This window comes from Equus caballus, chromosome 6 (assembly GCF_041296265.1).
Source record: "Equus caballus isolate H_3958 breed thoroughbred chromosome 6, TB-T2T, whole genome shotgun sequence".
NCBI classification, from domain to species: Eukaryota; Metazoa; Chordata; class Mammalia; order Perissodactyla; family Equidae; genus Equus; species Equus caballus.
In genome coordinates, this window is record NC_091689.1 from 94,520,048 (window position 1) to 94,539,896 (window position 19,849).

A 19,849-nucleotide genomic window follows, 5' to 3' on the forward strand; every position below is an offset into this window, starting at 1 on the left:
TAAGGCAGACAGTGGAGGTGGTGAGTAGACAGATTCAAGAGACATTTAGGAGGCAGAACTGGAGGGGCTTGGAGATCATTCGATGCGAAAAGAGGAGGAGGATAGAGTGATTCCCAGCAAAGAGTGATTACTAGCTAAGCAAATCACTCATTTGAGCTTATTATTGAGATGAGATAAGTAAAAAGAGAAACTAGTTTCAGGGGAAAAAAAATGATGGGCCAGTTTTTATGGTTATGTAACAAACCTCCTAACATTTTAGTGGCTTACGAACAAAAACAACATTTATTTGACTCATAATTCTGCAGTGGAGGCAGGGCTCAGCATGGGTCTCTCCTCTCTGATCAACTTCTGATCAGCTCGGGGTGGTTTAGAGACAGGGGTTGGAGGCTTTGGAACTGTGTGAATGTGTCACTTCTCCTCATGTCTCTCTGGGATGGTGGCTTCAGGAATTCCGAGATACCATGGGGTAGAGGGAGAGAGGGAAAGAGGAAAGAATGGAAAGCAATGCAAGATGACGGGTTTCCATGTTGGCCATTGCTTCACTCCAAGCCCAAAGAGACACAGCGAGGGGCTTGGTAAGTGTGCTGCAACCACTTGGGATGTCTCCAGATACACTGTATGAGTAATTGTGTTTTGGAAACAGTCTATGGGATGGAGAAGGAAGGCGAATTTTATCTGACCAGATCTCTCTTGTATCAGTTTTCTATCGCTGCATAACAAATTACCCCAAACGTAATGATTTAAAATACCATTAAAATCCCTGTTTATGAGCTCAGAGTTTTGTAGGTCAGGAGTCAGGCATGACCTGGCTGGGCTCCCTGCTGGAGACAGCACAAGGCTGAGATCCATGTGTCGGCCTGGCTGAGCTCTTATCTGGAAGTTCCAGGGAGGATCCCACTTCCAAGCTCTTCTTGTTGGCAGAATTCAGTTCCTCGTGGTTCTACAAAGGAGGTCCCTCTTCCTTGCTGGCGGTTAGCCTGGGGCTGCCCTCAGCTCCTAGAGGCTGCCCACATTCCTTGCCATGCACCCTCTCCATCTTTGAGTCAGCAATGGCGAGTCTTCATTTGTCCTTCTTCAGCTCCAAATCTCTAACATCCTCCCCTAAAACAGCTGGAGAAAACTCTTTGACTTAAAACCGCACATGTGGTTAGGGCAGGCTCACATGGATAAGTTTCCTCATCTCTAGCGCAACTACACCATCCAGATAACCTAATCACAGGAGTAAAATCAACCATGCTACAGTCTCAGGGATTACGCAAGGAAAGTACACCAGGGGTGGGAAATCTTAGGGGCCATTTGAGCATTCTGCCTACCACACCTCCCAACCCAAACCTGACTTCAAAGCCTGTGTTCCTCCTCTATCCACAGCTGTGGGACAGTGTGTCTAGGGGCTGACAGGACAATGTCATAGATGAGAGATGGAAATGAAACTGTTCTACTTCTGTTCTGCTTCCATGACTTCTGTCAAAACGAATGTTCTGTGAATCCTACCACAGATTAGGTACTCAATAAATATTTGTTGAATGAACTATGGATTGGATAAAGGAGAATAAATATTTGTAAGGGTAAATGAAAGACTTAACATAATAGGTACATCAACTTTAAATGAGCACGTAGCTGTTTCAAAAGAGATCCTCTCCAGTTCTGGATGAACCACCTTCCTGAGTCCTGAGAGAATAACTGGTGAGATTACCACAAAACCAAGTCCATATGTGTTTGTTGAATGAATGAGCAGATGAATTCATTTTGTTTGGTGTTCTCTGTCCTGTCCACAACACCCCTCCACCCCCACAATGCTAACTTGCTGGCACTTCTTCTTCCTTGGTGACACTGTAGGGAAACTCTTAGAGATTCTCTCGCCAACATTTCATTAAATACTAAGCATATTTTTTAAATTTATTTTTATTTTTTATTTTTTTTAGCAGCTGCTCCTTCTGTCTGCTATTCTCATATTCTTTTTTTTTTTTTTAAAGACTGGCCCTCAGCTAACATCTGCCAATCTTTTTTTCTTCCTCTTCTTCTTCTCCCCAAAGCCCCCCAGTACATAGTTGTATATTCTAGTTGTAGGTCCTTCTGGCTCTGCTATGTGGGATGCCACCTCAGCATGGCCTGATGAGCGGTGCCACATCCGTGCCCAGGATCATCTGAACCGGTGAAACCCTGGACACCGAAGTGGAGCATGAGAACTTAACCACTCGGCCCAGGGATGGCCCCACTAAGCATATTTTAAAAGACACAATATCTAAAACTGAGTTTGAGCAGTGCAAATGAGTCCATGTTAAAACACTGGAAATATTTTTCAGAAATAAGTGTTTTACCTTGTACTATAGTGAGCTTCTATATACAAAGCATATCTATGTATATATGTGTGTGTTATATATATATATGCTATGCATTCTGTTCAATAAATATTAGTTGTAATTTTTCTCTGTGACCCTACATAGATTCACTTTCAAAATATCTGGTTACAATAAATCTCTTCTTTGGGGCTGGCCCAAGATGGAGTAGTTAAAGTTCCAGGTGCTCTGCTTCAGCGGCCTAGGTTCGCAGGTTCAGATCCTGGGTGTGGACCTGCTCTACTTGCCAGCCATGCTGTGGAGGGGTCCCACATACAAAGTAGGAAGATTGGCATAGATGTTAGCTCAGGGCTAATCTTCGTCAAGCAAAAAAAAGAAGAGGATTGGCAACGGATGTTAGCTCAGGGTGAACCTTCCTCACAAAAAAATAATAAACAAATTTTTTAAAAGTCTAAAAAAATAAAATAAAAAATAAATCTGTTCAATAACATATAAAATACATTCCTGACTAATTCAATTGGTTATAGTCTGAGAAAATCCTTCAATTATTCTTTAAGTTAGAATATATTAAAATATAAATATAATGTAACAAAGTGCAAGGTGAGAACCTCAATTTCTTCATCATAGAGGTATCTTCCTAGAGTCAAAAGACTTTTGAAGCTATTTTAATATAGGTAATGCTTTTCTCGTCCTGTGGTACATTTGTAAAATAGTAACTTATTAAGAGTAACTTTGTCATAGCAAGAAATTAGTAAGTACCAAGAGTCTACTGTGAACTGAACATTACCTACACGTAACTGGTGCAAAAAATAGGTGTTAGAAATCCTACCTGTCTCCATGGAACCCACGTACAATTGACATATAAACAGGCACAATTAGAGAACAAGATATTATATGTGTTTTAAAGTCTGTTAGAACTGGAAGGACTCTCTGAGATTATGTTGATCTTTCTTTTTAGAAACGAGGACCCTGAGATACAGAGAGGAGAAATGATTGACCAAGCACCGCAGAGCTGGTTTCATGGAGCGATAAAAGGGACCCAGGTCTCAAAACAGTCTAAGTCAGTGGCATGGAAACAGGTTACACTGCAACCCACAGTAAGATATAGACCTCATATACATGTATTTCACTGCTCTATGGCGCCATTGATTATAAAACACATCAGTATTACATATAGCACTAAAACAGAGAAGATACTGTCCAGCATGTGATAACACAGCGCCTAGACACTCTGAAGCCTAAGATACATCCCAATTTCCAAAATATTAAAGGTGAAAAAGAAGCATCTGAATACAGTTTTTACACGTGTACTATATAACTAAAACAGCACTTTTCCATGTGATATTATCTACTGTATTCTATCTAGTTTGCTAAAATGATGCTATGGGTCCACTGAATTAATTTTCCCATCCACTGGTGAGCTGACCTGATCCGAGCACTACATCATGTATCACAGATAATTAGAAATCTTGTTCACATATACAACCAAGGTGCTAATTGTTCAATTTGAAAGCAGGTGAGAAGAAGAGAAATAGTTTCATGTGGACAGAAACCACCTGGGAATCTTTCAAATTAGAAATAAGAGTTTAGCCTTGAATGGATGGATAAAAGTGGTGTGATAAAGAAGAGGAAGTGAACAGCTGAGCAACTTAAACTGGAAAAAAGCCCCTCAACTGTAAAAGTAAAAAAAAAAAAAAAAATCCATTCTTTAAATTAAAATATAACCATAGAACTTAATAAAAAGAATAGGTGACATCTTTTTAAAAAGTCTGAAGTAATTTCAATGAAGACAGATGTCAATGTCTCCTCTAGAGAAAACATACGGAAACCTGAAAAAAATTAAATATAGCTTCCAGAAATGAGAATATATAGAACTGATTTAGACAAAAAAATTAAATATAGCTTCCAGAAATGAGAATATATAGAACTGATTTAGACAAAACTTGATGCAATATTTGTTTCATATCTTTCTTATTATAAAATCAAAAGGGGTCAAACAGTCTGATAGCAAGGTGACAGTGGGTTGAAACAAGCGGCAAGACAGTCTCCCACCTCTAATTTTTCTGTGCTTTTCTTAGAGTCAATGACTAATGCAAAAATAAAATTTTGGAATTCCTTTCTTGTTGGCCTCTGTGCACATGAAGAAAAAAAATCTCAGGATATAAGGTACCCAGTCCTATAAAATCGGGTGCCTGAAATCCTAGGTGATTTCTCCTACATTCATCTTCAGAATTTTATCTCTACTCCTTGCAAAAAGCAAGCAAACAAAAACAAACCCAGAAGCCCGTATTGTATGCGTGTGTGAACCGTGCACACCACACTACGAATGCGATCACATTAAAAAATGTGCACACTTGGCAGTTAGGAAAAGTCACTGCAAACTTTAGTAGGGGAAATTTCAATCCCTTTGATGAAGATACCATCTTTCAGCCAAGCCCTGGCAGAAAACCTTTGGTTCCTGTTAGACCCCTCCCTCCCCAGTCAGCTGCTGGGCTCCATCGGAGGGATGGGGGCTCTCACTCTCCATCACAGCTAAGCGTTCCCAGACCGTGGAGAAACCCCGGGTTTCTGCAGGGCACTCAACGTGCAGCGAAGTGTCCCAGCTCGGCAAAAGGCAGCTGGCAATGGATTTAAAATGGCAACGCGGACCAATCAGCGCCGCCCCGCCAGAGCAGACATTTCCGCGCGCCTCCTCTGCAAGCACGGCGGAACCTGGCGGTGCCGAACTCCCCGCGTACGGCTGTAAAGTAGGCGTTTTTATTCCACGGTGGTCTGTATTTTCGGGAAAAAAAAAGTTCTTCTTCGAGTGAAAGTTTTCATTCTGGAATCAGTCCAAAATAATTTTGGGTGTGATGTGTGAAAGTCTGAACCTAATTTTTTCAGAGTTTTTTTGTTATTCAAGGATGAAAAGAGGTACATTTTTAAATGTACTCCACCTTTTTAAAACGGCCTGTGGTCATGATGGTGTTCACATAACTCAGAAACAGCCCAAGCTATAAAATTAGGACTTGGCAGAAAGGGAGTTCCTAGGGAGAAGGTTAAATCGAGGTAAATCGAAGGGCGAGTTGGACAGTTGGCGCAATTGTGGCATTGGGAAGCTACCAGGTCCCGGCTCCGGGCAACCCCGTTACCCTACAAGCGTAGGAACACGGGTGCACAGCGCCAGCCCGGGGGAGACTTCGCGTCGCCTCTAGTCTTTCCCGGAGAAAAAAAAGTCTCAATGAAGAGGCTGGCGCGCTGCGTGTGCATGTGTGTGCATTGTTTGCACGTGTGCCTGTGTCTGCGAATGTGCATGTAAGTGCGGGCGTGTTGGGTTTAAGTGTGTGTTTATGCATGCATGTGCCTTGCGAGTGTGCACGTGTATCTGCGTGCACGTGTGTGCGTGTGTATCCGCGTGCAAGTCTGTGTGTGTGCGCGCGCGCCGGGTGGTGCGATCTGTGATGAGGGCATTCCGAGGCAGAGCAGGGCTGCCGGGGGCCGGCTCCTGCTCCTCTTCCGTTCCTTCCCACTCACAGGGAACTAGGACTCCGCCGCGCGTGCAGCTCGCCGCTTCCTGCAGCGCGTTGGCTCCGCATCGTGGAGGTGCAGGTAAAGGCCAAGCCCCTAAAGGCGGCTCTGGGACAGTCGCATTCCCGCGCCTTCCTAGGACAACCACCCAGGGGCGACCTCGGGCGGCGGGCGGGGCGAGGCCGGCGGCAAGCCGGCCCGGGATCCCCGGCCTGTCCCTTTAACCCCGCCGCCGGGCGGGAGCACGTGAGCGGGGCTCCGGGTGGCACCCGGGCGCCGCCGCCGCCGAGGCAGTTGTATTTCGAACGCTGCCTCTGGCCCGCGGCCAGGCGCCTTGGCTCGGCGGTCCGCCTGGCCTCCCTCCTCCTCATACTTTTCCTCCTGCGCAGCCCCCTCCCCTTTATCCGCCCACGATTAGAGGTGGGCACTCCCCCCCCCCCCGCCGCCCCTTCCCCAAGCGCGCACACACACACACACACACACACACACACTCATCCCACTTGAATCCTGGGGCAGGAACTCAGAAAACTTCCAGCCCCGGCAGCGCGCGCTTGGTGCAGGACGCAGGAGCGAGCAGCCCGTCCCCCTCCGACTCTCCCGTGCCGCTGCCGCCCGCTCCCGCCACCCGAGGAGGCGCGGTGCCACCCACTACTCCGTCCCTCGCTTGCGCTCAGTGCCCGAGCCGGTCCCGGCCGACTCTCCCCGTCCTGCCTCTGCTTCCCCACGGCCCAAGCGCTATTTGTTTTCTCTCTCTCTTTCTCTTTCTTGCTCTGCGAGCCGGAGAGGGGGGGAAGAGGAGGAGGAATTCTTTCCCCGCCTAACATTTCAAGGGACACAATTCACTCCAAGTCTCTTCCCTTTCCAAGCCTCTTCCGAAGTGCTCCCGGTGACCGCAACTCCTGATCCCAAATCGAGTGGGGAGCCTCTCCCGCTTGCAACCCTCTTTCTCTTCGCCTTCGCCTTCCTGCTCCTCTCGCTACCTCCACCTCCACCGCCACCTCCACCTCCGGCACCCACCCACCGCTGCCGCCGCCACCAGCAGCGCCTCCTTCTCTCCTCCTCCTCCTCCCCTCTGCTCTCTTTTGGCAGCCGCTGGACGTCCGGTGTTGATGGTGGCAGCGGCGGCAGCCTAAGCAGCAGCCGCCCTCGCAGCACGCCCGCTCGCTCACCCTGCCTCGTCCTCCAGCCCTATCGCCCCGTCTCCCGAAAGGTGCCGGGCGGACTCGGGGCGGCTGAGGCCAGCGGCTGCAGCGGCGGTAGCGGCGGCGGCGGCGGGAGGCAGGATGAGCGCACGCGGTGAGGGCGCCGGGCAGCCGTCCACTTCAGCCCAGGGACAACCTGCCGCCCCGGCGCCTCAGAAGAGAGGACGCGGCCGACCCAGGAAGCAGCAGCAAGTCAGTACGCGGGCGGGGTGGGGGCACCAGCCCGCCTCCGCGCCCTCCGCGAAGGCCCGGCCACGCGCGGCCCCGAGCGCGGGAGCCGGGTCGCCGCGCGCCGCCCGCCGGCCGGAGGCGGGGGCCGCGGCGTCTCCGGCGCGAGTGCGCGGCGGAGCCCCGGGCGCCCGCGCGGCTGCGGGCGGGAGGTGGGAGCCGCGGCGCGCGGCGGGGTGGCGGCGGGAGGTGGGGTCGGGCGCGGCGCGTCCGCGGACTTTCGCTATTGTGCACGGCCCGCCGTGGCGCGGGGGCTCCCGGCGGCGGCGAGCGGCCCGGCGCTTTCCGAGCTGCTCTCGCAATTGCGCCGGGGGAAGGAGGTGCCGGGGGCAGGGCGCTCTGGCGGGTCCGAGTCAAGGGGCTGAGTCCTGGGGGCCGGAGGCTCTTTCTCCCGCCCGCGCGGGCTGCTCGCGGGCCGCGGACCGGCGCGCCGCAGCCGCCCCCTTGACGCCCTCCCCAAGTTCTCGGTGGCCCGAGGCTCGCGCCCTCCCGACAAAGAACTCGTGGGCCCGCCCGGTCCTCCTAGGGCTCTTTAAATGCACCGCGGCGGCCAGCCCGCGGGCCGCCGCCGCCGCCGAGGTGTCCCGGGGAAGGGGCTGCAGGAGAGCCTGGGTCCCCATGGGACGGGATTAACTCGTTTGGCCAAAAGCGCGGTGGAAAGTAGTGTCCGAGAGGGTGCACGGTAGCTAGGGTCACTTCCTCACCAGGCGCCCCGTCCCCTTTTTGCCCCAGGATCCCGCGCCTCGGAACTGCAGACATTCCATGTGCTTCTCCAGGGCAAGTGGCTGGGGGCTGGGAGGGGACGATCGAGGGGTGCCCGGGACCCCGCGGAGTGGAGGGTTTTGTCTGCGGATGCAACCAATTAAGCGTGCAGCCGGCGCTTGCAGAGCTGCGCGCAGCGCCCAGGGCGGGGGTTTTGTTCGCCGCGATTTCCAAGCCTCGGCGGGCAGGGCTGGAGCGGGACGTGTCTATTGAGAACATTTAAACTCCGCTTCCGCGGGCTTTAAAACTTCTCCTTCGTTCCTTAGCCTTAAAGCGCTTGCTTCATGGCAAAGAGGCCGAGTAGAAAATAATCCTAGAGTCCCAAAGCTGCCCGAGAGCAAGGTGGGGAAATCGAACAATGTTTTGCTTGCCAGAGCGTTTTAGAAAAACGGAGAGGGTTGTACCTTTTTGAAATCATCAAAGGAAACAAGCCAATCTAGAGGCCCCTGCGTTTTCCCGCTCTGCCCCAGCGACACTTTATACCGCGTTAGGATCCTGTTTTACACCTCCCAGGAAGTCTCTGCCCTTCCCCCCGCCCTGTTTCCCACCCGCCACCCGGCTCTCTCTAATTCTACTAATTGCCCCCCATCTCCAAAAAATAATGCAAAAGAAATTGCACTGGGGTCTGGGGGGGACTGGAAGTTTTACCTCTGAGTTAAGGCAGAGTTCACAAAGAAAGAAAAATGTGTCTCCGCTGTGTTTGCGCCGGATGTGCCCACTGGCGCTAGTGGTCCGACAGAAGCTTGCAGACAACCTTCCCCAGATTCTCTCAATAGGATGCGAATTTTCATTGAAGACTTTCATGCGTTTTTAAGTTAATTAGTCTCATTTAATCACCGAATCGGAATGAAATGTAAATTGATGATTCACTGGATAAATATTTAGGATCTGGAATATTAATCATCGCATTCTCTCAACCATTTGAGTATTTACTACTTGGCATAGAAGCCATTTAAAGTTTTGCTAAACCTATTGATAGTTTCAATTTCTCCTTCCCAGACTCTTCCATTCCTTCTCGCTTCCCCCCCCCCCCCTTCGTTTTTTTCAGTCTACCCTCATAAAAGTTTTCTCGAAAGAAAGTTTTGGAGAAAATGTTTATTTTTATCAAAAGATATTTAAAGTTAGACTGGAGGCCATGCCTGCATCTCCAAAAGGAAGTGGAGAATTGAAGCAATTATCTAGATAATTCAAGCAAAACCTCCCACAACAGATTTACCATAAGTATTTGGAAATTTTAGGGGGGATGGAGTTATTTTGAGTTGAGGAACATGGATAATTGCTCCCGTATTCCACTCAATGTGTTGATTGAGTCATAATTGACCTATAATGCAGATATATAGAGATGATTAAAAACCATCTTTTCAATATGGAATATTGTTGAAATGTTTATGATGTTTGTTTCATATTTCTGTTGTTTGAAATGCTAGCACAATGGATAGTAGGATTTGGGTAAAATGCTTATTATTTCTATGAGTTGCCAAACGCACAACCATGCAAATTTTATACCTTAAAAATGTATAACTTTCTTTGTAGAGCGTGCAACCTTGTCGGCCTTTCTTACCTTTGTAGGGTTGAAATCTAATCTAGCTTTCACATGCAAAATAGAATTTCCTCTTTAAAACCTTGGATTAAAAGTATAGTTATTTCCCCTTTCTGTAAACTCTGTACCATCATCAGCCATTTATGCTGAACTGAATGTGTTCCAACCCTTCTGTCGAGCAGCACATGCGGAAAATATAACTATAGAGTCAGGGTCAATTTCTTTCAGACGTTCTTGCCACAACAGCATTTTTTTTTCCCCCCACAATTAGGAGCCAACCGGTGAGCCCTCTCCTAAGAGACCCAGGGGAAGACCCAAAGGCAGCAAAAACAAGAGTCCCTCCAAAGCAGCTCAAAAGGTGAGATTTCTGAAGTCAAGCCCTCCCAACTTTCTCAGCGACCACAGGAACCGCCCTGTAATTTTCCCCTGCCAGATCCGCACCTAAGGGTTTGTCCCAACTGGGTAGTCCAAGATTCATTTCTTGCCTTTAGTATTAGTAAGATTTCTCAGCAGATGCTTAGCAAGAAAGTTCGTGAAGATGCCTGCAATGTTGTTTTTAAGCAAACAAGCAATCACAGGATAATATGAAGCTTAAAACAGGGGTGGGAGGGGTGGGGGGTGGAGAGCAACACAATTAAGATTTGCACCGGTTGTGAAATAGTTAAAAACAAATCCAAACTATAGATTTTTGCCTGGTGCTGAAGCTTTTGCAGGATTTCCTGAAAAAATAATAAAGATTAATTTATTTTGTGCTTATTTACATGACTACTGCAAAACCCAGTCTTCCTCTTAAACTTAAGTATTTTGCCAAATAGATGATAATTAGAAGTAAATCCAATTATGGGATACTGGAAAAAATTTCATGAATTTTGCAGCTTTAAATGTGATGATAAAGTATGCTGTTTGTTTACAATGTAATATATCATAATCTCTCAAAAAAGCCTTTCCATCAGGTGATACAGAAATTTTCTAAATGGGACAATGATAAGTTTTTAAAACAAATATTTGACTCATTTATTGTATGTTTTTAGGCAGGATAGAACCCAGTCAAGCATAATTTCCAGTGTTTTTCTTTATAAATTTTAAATTGCGGTTTAAACTAACTTCATGTTGGTTGTATTTGAGCTAGCAAAGAGCAAGTACTTCAGGGTCAATACATGGCGAGAGAAGTGGAGATGAATATAAAATTCACTCTTTTTAGCTTTATAAGTAAATCAGAGGAAAGTTTCTGTATTTTGTAGGTTTGTATATTATTAAAAACAAGGTTCAAAATTCAGAAGTAAATGTTGACATCTTTTCAAGAGATTTGAGTTCCTCATGTGCAGTATTTATTAAAAAGGACTATATGCTCATCTTTTGGGGATTAATATTTTGTGTGGTTTTTTCTGTGACTCTGGGTACTGACCATATTATATGATAGTTTTCAGTGTTGTAAACTGCCATAGCAACCAGCGATACATAGAAAGTTATTTAGGGAGTAACTATGAGTTCTTGTCTGTTTTATTTTAACAGTCTTGAACAGAGATGAAGGAGCAGATATTTAATATAGTTAAATATAGCTGCTTCTCAAGAGGGAAGATTTAATGATGACTCACATTTAATCAGTAAACTTTGAAGTAGCTCTAAATTACCTTGTCATTTAAAAGTGACAATATATAATCTGAAATTCCTAATACGAATACTTTCTATTTGGTACATTTTATCTGGTTTATTAAATTAACTAAGAAGGGTGAATTTAACAAAGGGCGCATTTTTATGTTACCCAAGTGTGGAATTTACCTAACTTAATTTACTCCACTGAGATGTCAAAGGAATATCTTGGTAGGTTGCTAACAAACATTTAAACTGTGATGTCATTGCTCTGAAAAACACGTCACTGTAACATCTCCCAGGAAGAAATCTTTAAATCTCATCATAAAGAAATGATTTAAAGTTTAATACAAGAAAAGAAAATGAATTATCTTTCAGGTCTCACTGTGTTACATTCTTTTTAGACGCTTCTATCACCGCTCTTCCATTTGAAAATTTACCACTGACTAAAACAATCTTCATTGGAAAAGGGAAGCTGAGACTTGTGCCTAATTTACCATCTAAAGTAAAATAACAAAAAAGTTGATCTCTTCCCAAGTAAGGTTTGATTTATTTTTAGTTACTTTAGTGATAGGCATTGACAAATGACCCTACTAGGCTCCTCATCTTGCTGATAATTCTTCGTGTGTATGCATACATATTACAGCTTCCACAACAGAAGTAGGTTTTCTTTTTCCCAAAGAAGTCTTTCCCTGGATCTTTCATTGTTCCAGACAAAATGATTTCACAGAATTTTGTTCTTAAAGTCTCCTTTCTAATAAAAGTGAATAAATATATCTGCCCTTAACATGACTGTTATATTTCTTCAGTTTTGCAAATTACGCTTCATTTGGAGAAGATAATACTTTGCAAAATAAGGAATGACATTGATGAATTGTTCATGGCATGTGTAAACTTAAGGTATTTTCATTTTCAAATCAGTATTTATTGAGTTTGCTACTACCCTATATAAACATGGTTATCAAACATGTATTTGTTTATCAAACATATATTGTTTTCTAAAAAAAAATGTTTGTTAGGATTTTGAAAAGCAGTCTTTTAAGGAAAAAGTCATATTGTTCAGAACATGTAAGATAAACATAGCCTGCCAGACTGACCAGAGTAGATATGAGAAGTTTTCTATGATTAATAAATTGAGTATTCTCCTGAAAACTGAGATTCATCAAAATGAAAAATATATAACAAACACTGGTAAGTATATAAGAGAACAGAACTCTAAAATTAGAGGAGATGCAGTGTATACTGGGACCCTAATGATGTGTGTTTATAATTTCTTGCTGCCTGGAGTTTCTTTACTTACAAAATTTGTGTTTGGACTCAGTAACTGGCCTTGGGGCATTTGAAAACAAAATTGCTTGTTGGAAAATTAGCAGTGTGAAACTTCACAATGCATGTGGAATGTTGCAGGACCAAGTGGACGGCTACTAAATTAGCAATCACTGTAATTTCAAGCCATATTCAATATAAAATTGATTTGTGTAATATTTAAAACAAACATTTATAAAAACACAAGTTGTTATGCTGGGAACTTTTGGAACGGAAGATAATTATTCTTCAATCTGCTCATATTCCATTATAACAAATTCCATGGATGCCCATTGTTTAGCAGTTCTAGTCATTCATAGGAACTCGAGTCTGAGTGCTCAAAACTTGTCCCTGAACCAGTTCCATATTATCTTAATACAAGAAATCAGAAGTTAATGTTTTCCTGAATAAATAATTTATCCATATGAGTGTGAGAGTGTGTGTCTCTGTGTGTCTGGGTGTATGTGTATGTCTCTGTATGTGTGTGTGTGTCTGCGTGTGTGTGTGTGTCTGTGTGTGTCTTGACCCTTTATGTTTTAGTTTGAGATATACCTGTGAACAGCTGTCTCTTAATTTCTTTTTTGTTTTGCTTTGTTTTCCTCTCATGTTTGTGCTGGATGGAAGTACTTTGTATTTTCACATTTCCCATGTTTGGAGAGAGGAAAGATATAACTCCTTTATGTTTAGTTTAGGATTTTTGTTGTGGCTGTTTAATCATGAGAGAATACTGGAGGGTTGTCGCTAATTCTCTAGTGTTTAAGGTCACAAGTCAAATTCATCTGTAAGTTTCAAGTCAGTTCTCACTCAGGTACTTCTGGGAAAAAAGTTTTTCCTGAGATTGAATTACGTTTTAATAGAAGGAAATTGCAAATAAAAAAGATCTCGTGTGTGAGATAGCCCTACTTTGTAATTCGTAGATTTGCTTGAACTTCCTTTTGGTGTAATACCTAGACCTAGAGAGCAAAGTGTAGAATGAACATGTCATCTAGGTAAAGTGTGTGTTCTTCAAATAGTGCGTTCAGCATAAACGTTAATGTATGTCTTCCATTTGCTCTTACGAAGAGGACTTGATATTAATTGGATACTATAAATGCAGATTTCTGCTCCTTCTAATCACATTCTTAGGAATGTGGTTGATTTTTCATAAGTGATTACTAATGCCAATCACAGATGTTTTAGGTTCAGAGAATGGGGGTTTTACTCATCATTTGAGATAAATTTTAGAGCATAGATGCTGAGTGAGGACAAGATTTTTCTCAGAGTACAGTAGGTCCCGTTGAAGAGAGTAACCAAAGGCATCATGATAGATGTCAGGGGAAGATGGTGTTGCAAGTTACCATACAGTTCCAGCCTTTGCTCCCTGCGTTACTGGGGTGATCTGGTTTGATCCCTCTGTGTTTTCACAGGCAGGTAATTTCCACTGGGAGTCAGGGCCCTATCTGAGTATACAGATGAATTCAGGCAGGTGGAATCAAGTAAAGCTCACTGTTGTCTCCATCAGATTGATATTTTAGGCTGACTTTCCTAAACAGTTGACTCATTCCTTTTACTTTACTTTGCCAAGGAGGGCCAAGCCTTCATGCTTCAGTAAGTTCTATCTGGCAGTGCCTTTGAGTCATCACAGATTATGATCCTAGTCTGGGAGATTCAAATACATTTGGATTATTTTATGAAGTAAATTTCCTTAAGGGACCCAGAGTTCTAATTCTCTGGAAGCTATCATTCTTCTGAACTCTTTATCAGAAGCCCCTCATTATTTTGACTGACCTTTACAACCCGGGTTCGTTTTTCTCTCAAAGTCTCAACAGATCATTTTGCTTGGGAGACAAGACCACACCAGACTGAAATTCTGTTACATTTCAGGTCTTTCTTGAGAATAGATGGCTGCTGAAGAGCATTTTGTGTCAGTTCAATCATTCAGACCTATCTTGTCTTGTTAGTTGAGTTTCTGTAGTTCCCAGCGCTCGCCGTGGAACCACATCGCTTGGCATAAGCATGGAACATTGAATTTCTCCATCCTAGATTCTGAAGTTTTTAGTTATGAATCTTTGTTCTACCAGCCAGGAGAAGAGGGTGAGTGGAGTGCTGACTCTATTTTAGGCTGTGGCTTTGTTCTGTGTTTCTTTAATACACTGAACAGTTTTAAGTGGCATCTTCCAGTTGGTTCCGTGGGAGCAGCGCAGTCATTCTCTTTTCTCCAGGATGAGGCAGGGGGCAGTTTGCTCAGAAGGTAATCATTTGGAGCTCTTGTGTCATTGCTCTTGATTTCTCTGATTACAAAAGAGGCAGAGGGAGGTTTCAAGGAGGACAGTCTTAAACTTTGAAAATGATCACTTTTTCTGCCATTTGGCCTTGGTTTTAATTTAATGTTTGTATGGCTAAAGGCAGGCATTGTGAATAATGACATGCGAGTTGTCACTAAGGTCTTCCTTGGGTAAAATGAGTGTGGACTACGTGGATAATAGAATTTCCTTATATTTCCTATTGGAAAATGTATTGTGATGGCAACATCTTTTCAATATTTTCAACATTTGTAACATCTTTTCAAGATTAAAAATGGTTGCACTTAGAACTTGGAAACCCACAGAACTGGGTTATCAAGAAGATAAAATGAGAATTTCCTCAATGCTTAATCTGATTGGTTAGTCCAGTTGATGTTGATGGCAGTGCACATTGATTTACACTGTTTATATTTTTAAAAGAGCAACTGAATGAAATAAATGGGACCTTCCAGACTTTGGGTAGTCAGCTCCATACACTCTTAAGTCCAGTCTTAAAAATATACATATAAAGATACGTGAAAACAAAGCAAGACGCTGCTACACCCAGATATTTTCCTAGCTCTTCTTTTGTGTAGATGTGCTGACTGATTTGGGCTGGGGGAGTTCTGGCTTTCATGTATTATCACAGTACGTATACAATATGATGAGAGCATTTAGAATCACCAAAAATGAATAGCTATCTAAATGAGACCCTGAAGTCAGAATTGGATAATTTTCTTGGTTCCCAATCTCAGCTTTTGTCCTTTATCTTTATAGGAAGCTTGGAAAAGTTTCACTTTTAGCTACTTATTTGATTTTCACCCTAGAAGGTTTTTTTTTTTTTCCTTTTTTAATTTGCCAGTGGCTCTTTTATTTTATACGGGAATATCTCCCGGCAGAACAGACTCTTCATGGCCTTGACATCAGACTGGGTCTCAGTTCCACTCCTTATGATCGTGGGCAGATGGCTTAACCTCACATTTGTGAAACGGGGGAAGTAGTAACTTCCCTGCTTAGGTAAGATAAGGCTCAGAAAATCGCTGTGGACACTTCAGAATTGGAAGGCATTCTTTTTAAGAGTAACATTTTAAAATGTGGAGAGAGAGAAGAAATTACGCTCGAGTACCTACTAAATGCTATAGCTTTTGTCAGGCACTTTACATATAAATTAGCTCCTGATGTAGGCATTATGGTCTTCATTTCACAAAAGGGGAAACGGATTCGGTTGTAAACTGTGGCATGTCTGATGTTCAACTCTAGTAAATGGTGGCACCTGAGTTTGAATTCAAATCTAATTCTAAAGCTTATGACCTTTCTCCTACTATGTGCTGTCACGTGTTTTGCAAACTATCTGCTACAAGGGAGAGTATGTTATCTGCAGTAGTCTGAAAGGCAGGTGAAGTTAGGTGTTGAGAAATCTCTGGAGGGCAGCTCTCCACAAGCTTATAGAGGGGTTGGACGTGTGCACCTGCTGTACCTGATGCCCGTAGACTTCTGGCCCCCAAACAAACCACAGGGCTATGACTTTGGAGATTAGAGCACATCTAGAGTTTTCTTATTTGTTAAATGAAGGGGCTAGATGAAATGCCTTCTAACGTTTTATCACACTGTAGAGTTCTGATGGCAGGACGGAAGTAAGACACACGTAATATAAACACCAGGGTTTGTTTCTTTCCTTCCTTCAGTCAACGACATGTAGTGAGCACGTCTTGTGCACCAGGCACTCGTGCTAAGCACTATTTCCAACTTCAAGAATTATATTTGCTAGATGAATTTCTTTTTTAATTAATTTTTTTAGTGTGGAGTACGGTTAAGAGCCTAGACTATCAGAACTTCTTAGAGGAGGACAGAATTACATTTCCCATTGAACATTCCTCCCATCCGTCATGAACTTGCTTCTAAACGTGTTATAAAATTAAATACACAGTTCTGAATCTAAACTTAAAAAAAGTTGAAAATATGAATGAAGACAAGCAAGGAAGAAATAACACTTTTAACAAGAGATGATAGGATAGTTGCAAATATTGGTCTAGTAGTGCTGGTCATAGTCTGAAATTTCATTTCTTCAAATGCAGAATTCCAACCCAGTCTCCCTTCCCTGCTAGATAAGCAGTGCCTGCTTAGAATAAGTTATGTCTCAATTACACATGGGTTTGTAGGATAGGACCAAATTCTACTCTGGCAAAGGAAAACCAAATAGACACTTCCCCAGTATTGCGTATGTTGACATATTAAAAACAAAACAAGCCCCTGAGTGTTTTGTTGTCTTCTATTGAAAAATAATATCCTGGAGAGCATTAAACACAGAAAAAAAATTAAAGCCAGTGTTTTCCAATATGTAAAAATCCTGGATCTATGCTGGTTTACAAACTAAAATCCTAACTTGTTTTGCAGGCTTTGTGAAGTTTGATCAGAATGATTAAATAATGTGGGTTTTAAAGAACAATGAAAACCTCCCAGCTCGACGCCACACAGCCCAGCTAATGTGTTTCTTCTAGATGGAGTCTCAGCAGAGAGTTTCAGTTGACATGTAACACTGGCCTGAGGACCAGGGAGCAAGTTTGCTTTTAACAAGTCCGAGTGATAATCATGATATTTTGCCCTTCAGTTAATGGTGTGAATTTTATTTTTGAATGGGCTTTTTGTAAACGGGAGGCTCATTTTTAAAGGCCTCGTCTTTGCAGGGCTTTCTCTGACTTTGAATTGCAGAGAAACTCTCTTGGAAAACAGCCCTCTCTTCAACAGATTTTAGATACACTGGGATCACATCATGGCCCCTGAAACACAGCGACTGTACAGAGAGAACCCGGTGTGGCACTGGGAGCCTTTACAGCCAGTAGCTGCCGCCTCTCAACCCCTCCTACCATCCTTGTGCCCGTTAAAAGGATTTCTATCTTCCATGTTTGTGTAGCTTACTACTGGGTAAACTGCAATCTTCCAGTTGCTTCCAAAGATTAAATCAGACACTGCTTCTGTATTAGGAATTTTGTACTCACGTAACTCACTATATACTGGCCAAAGGGCTTCTTAAAAGCTTCATTCTAAAGGTGACAGATGGGTGTAATGGAATATTTGCATTGACTGAACCTTCTATGGGATTGGAAAACTTTCCCTTTAAGAGTTCCGTGTTCTTCGGAGTGAACGAACACTTCCTGAGCACCTCATTTGTGGTGGGCACCGCCACTCCTCACAGGAGGCGTTATCTCCCTTTCACACTTGAAACCGAATTAAGGTTCTCAGGGAACTGCTAAAGTCGTAAAGCCAAACCGGCAGAACAGGCATTTAAATCCCACCTTCCCAGCGTGGAGTCTGTTCCCCGCAGGCCGCCTCCCCCTCTCCCTGAGACAACACTGGGAAGGGGCTGTGGCTCGCTGGGCCTTCCTGGCCCTCTTTCAATTTGATTCATGCCCTGTGACTGAAGGTAAGGCAGTGCCAATAACCCCTGACAATAAAAGATGCCTTTGGAGACATTTGAAATAGTGACCGTGATTTAGAGGGCCCAGATCTGACAGACAGGGCTCCGGACGGTCACCAGGTTTCCTTCTGTTCTGGGAAATTAGCTGAATCAGTGACAGTTCCAGTTAGTTCCAGTATCTCCTGATGGTATCAGGGGAGGTAGCATGGTTAGGAGGGCAGCAGCCCAGTCTTGAGAGTCCAAACAGAGCTGGGTTCACATCCCAGGGCTGCCCTCGCCCAGCTTTGTGTGTGCCCTGGAGGGATGTACCTCGCTGTTGCTCCTCTGCAAAAATAAGAGAAGGAATAATATCTACCTTATAAGGCTTTTGTAAAGAGTAGAATAACACACGTGAACGAGTTAACCCAGTGCCTGGGGCGTTTTAAATGCTCAATCAATGTGAACTAACATTACAATCATCCAGAGTTTGGGTTAATTCATGGGACCTGTTGGATAGTAATGCTGGGACAAGGAGATATTATTTGATGAGAAACTTATGGCTTATTTGTCTATGTATCTATCTATCTATTTACCTACCTACCTAGTTACCCACCTACCTATCATCTATCATGTATCTCCATCTGTTTCTACCAGGCAGATTGGAGAAGAGCGAGCAGAGTCTCATTTGGCAGGATAGACAGTTCTTACAGGAAATGTTAGTATCACTGTACCAAGTACCTCTGGTTGCTAACCCAGGAAACAAAAGTAAAATGCAAAACCAGTTATCCCGGCTCAGGTTACCTGTATTTTTGTGTTTACGTAGCCTTGAGATGATTCTCATATACAGAGCAGTATATACTAAGTTTTCTTTATCCTAAAAAGTATAAACACATGTTTTTATAGAAGATCTATGTGATGTGTGTGTGTTGTTGTATTTGGGGATTAAGGAGGGGTGATTATAGAAATGTTATTACTTGGGGTTCAAAAGGGAAAAATCAACTGTGATACCAAGAAAATCTATGAAGTAAAGCAATGAAACAAACTCTCAAGGTAGTTAGCAACATATTCATGTCAGTTCTGTGTTGAGTGTGGAATCATTGTTAGTAATGTACATTTCTACAAATTATTATTTTTCGCATCCCTAGTTTCCATTTCAGAGACAGACATTGCATTGATGATTCCTGCCAGCTCTTTTTTCTCTTTGCTTTAGGTGAACTGAGTGGTGATTGTTTTTGGCAAGGAATAGGAAATTAACTACGTAGAAGTATGCAAGTGTTTTTTTTAATTAGAATCCTTATGTATTCTTTCTTACATTTAGACTTGCTTCTGACTAGCAATGTAGGTAAATTGTTAGCAATATATCAATATTATTTTTGGAACTTTAGTTGCAACATAGAAAAAATCATTTACGAAACATTTTCTAAAATACTTATTTATGTAATTATGGATATGTGAGAATATTTTTAAAATTATGGACAGAAAGAAAAGCACAATAGCTCTTTTAAAAGCATTTTTATGCATTTCAGAGAGTGTCTTTTGGAGTAAGTGTTGCATACATAGCTTTCTACACCATGCAGTGAAAAACGGGGCAGAGGAATCTACTCAGACATGGAGAAGAACATGAACCCTAAAGGAGGAAGGATTGTAAAACAATCTCAATGCCTCATCTGCACACCAGAACATTCCTACTTGAAATGTGTCCCCTGGTGCAGCACTTATAAATAATGTCAGGTAGGAAACAATATGACTTCCTTTTTCATTTT

General features: G+C 43.4%; 1 protein-coding gene and 1 long non-coding RNA gene across 4 annotated transcripts in view; one reads left to right on the forward strand and one right to left on the reverse strand.

Moving 5' to 3' along the window:
* The window catches only part of LOC138924707 (uncharacterized), a 112,504-nt gene that overhangs the window by 53,949 nt on the left and 38,706 nt on the right, over window positions 1-19,849 (reverse strand). The window lies entirely within an intron of this gene.
* Window positions 6,121-19,849, forward strand: part of HMGA2 (high mobility group AT-hook 2) — a 129,025-nt gene continuing 115,296 nt past the window's right edge. Inside the window, exons 1-3 of one of the 3 annotated variants that reach the window (XM_070269209.1) lie at window positions 6,121-6,224; window positions 6,894-7,198; window positions 9,808-9,894. In XM_070269209.1, coding sequence (XP_070125310.1) covers window positions 7,088-7,198; window positions 9,808-9,894 — 198 coding nt within the window. In that variant the 5' untranslated portion in view covers window positions 6,121-6,224; window positions 6,894-7,087. Of the gene's footprint in view, window positions 6,225-6,319; window positions 7,199-9,807; window positions 9,895-19,849 lie in introns of those variants that run through there. The other 2 variants (XM_023643958.2, NM_001433493.1) reach the window with 2 other exon arrangements.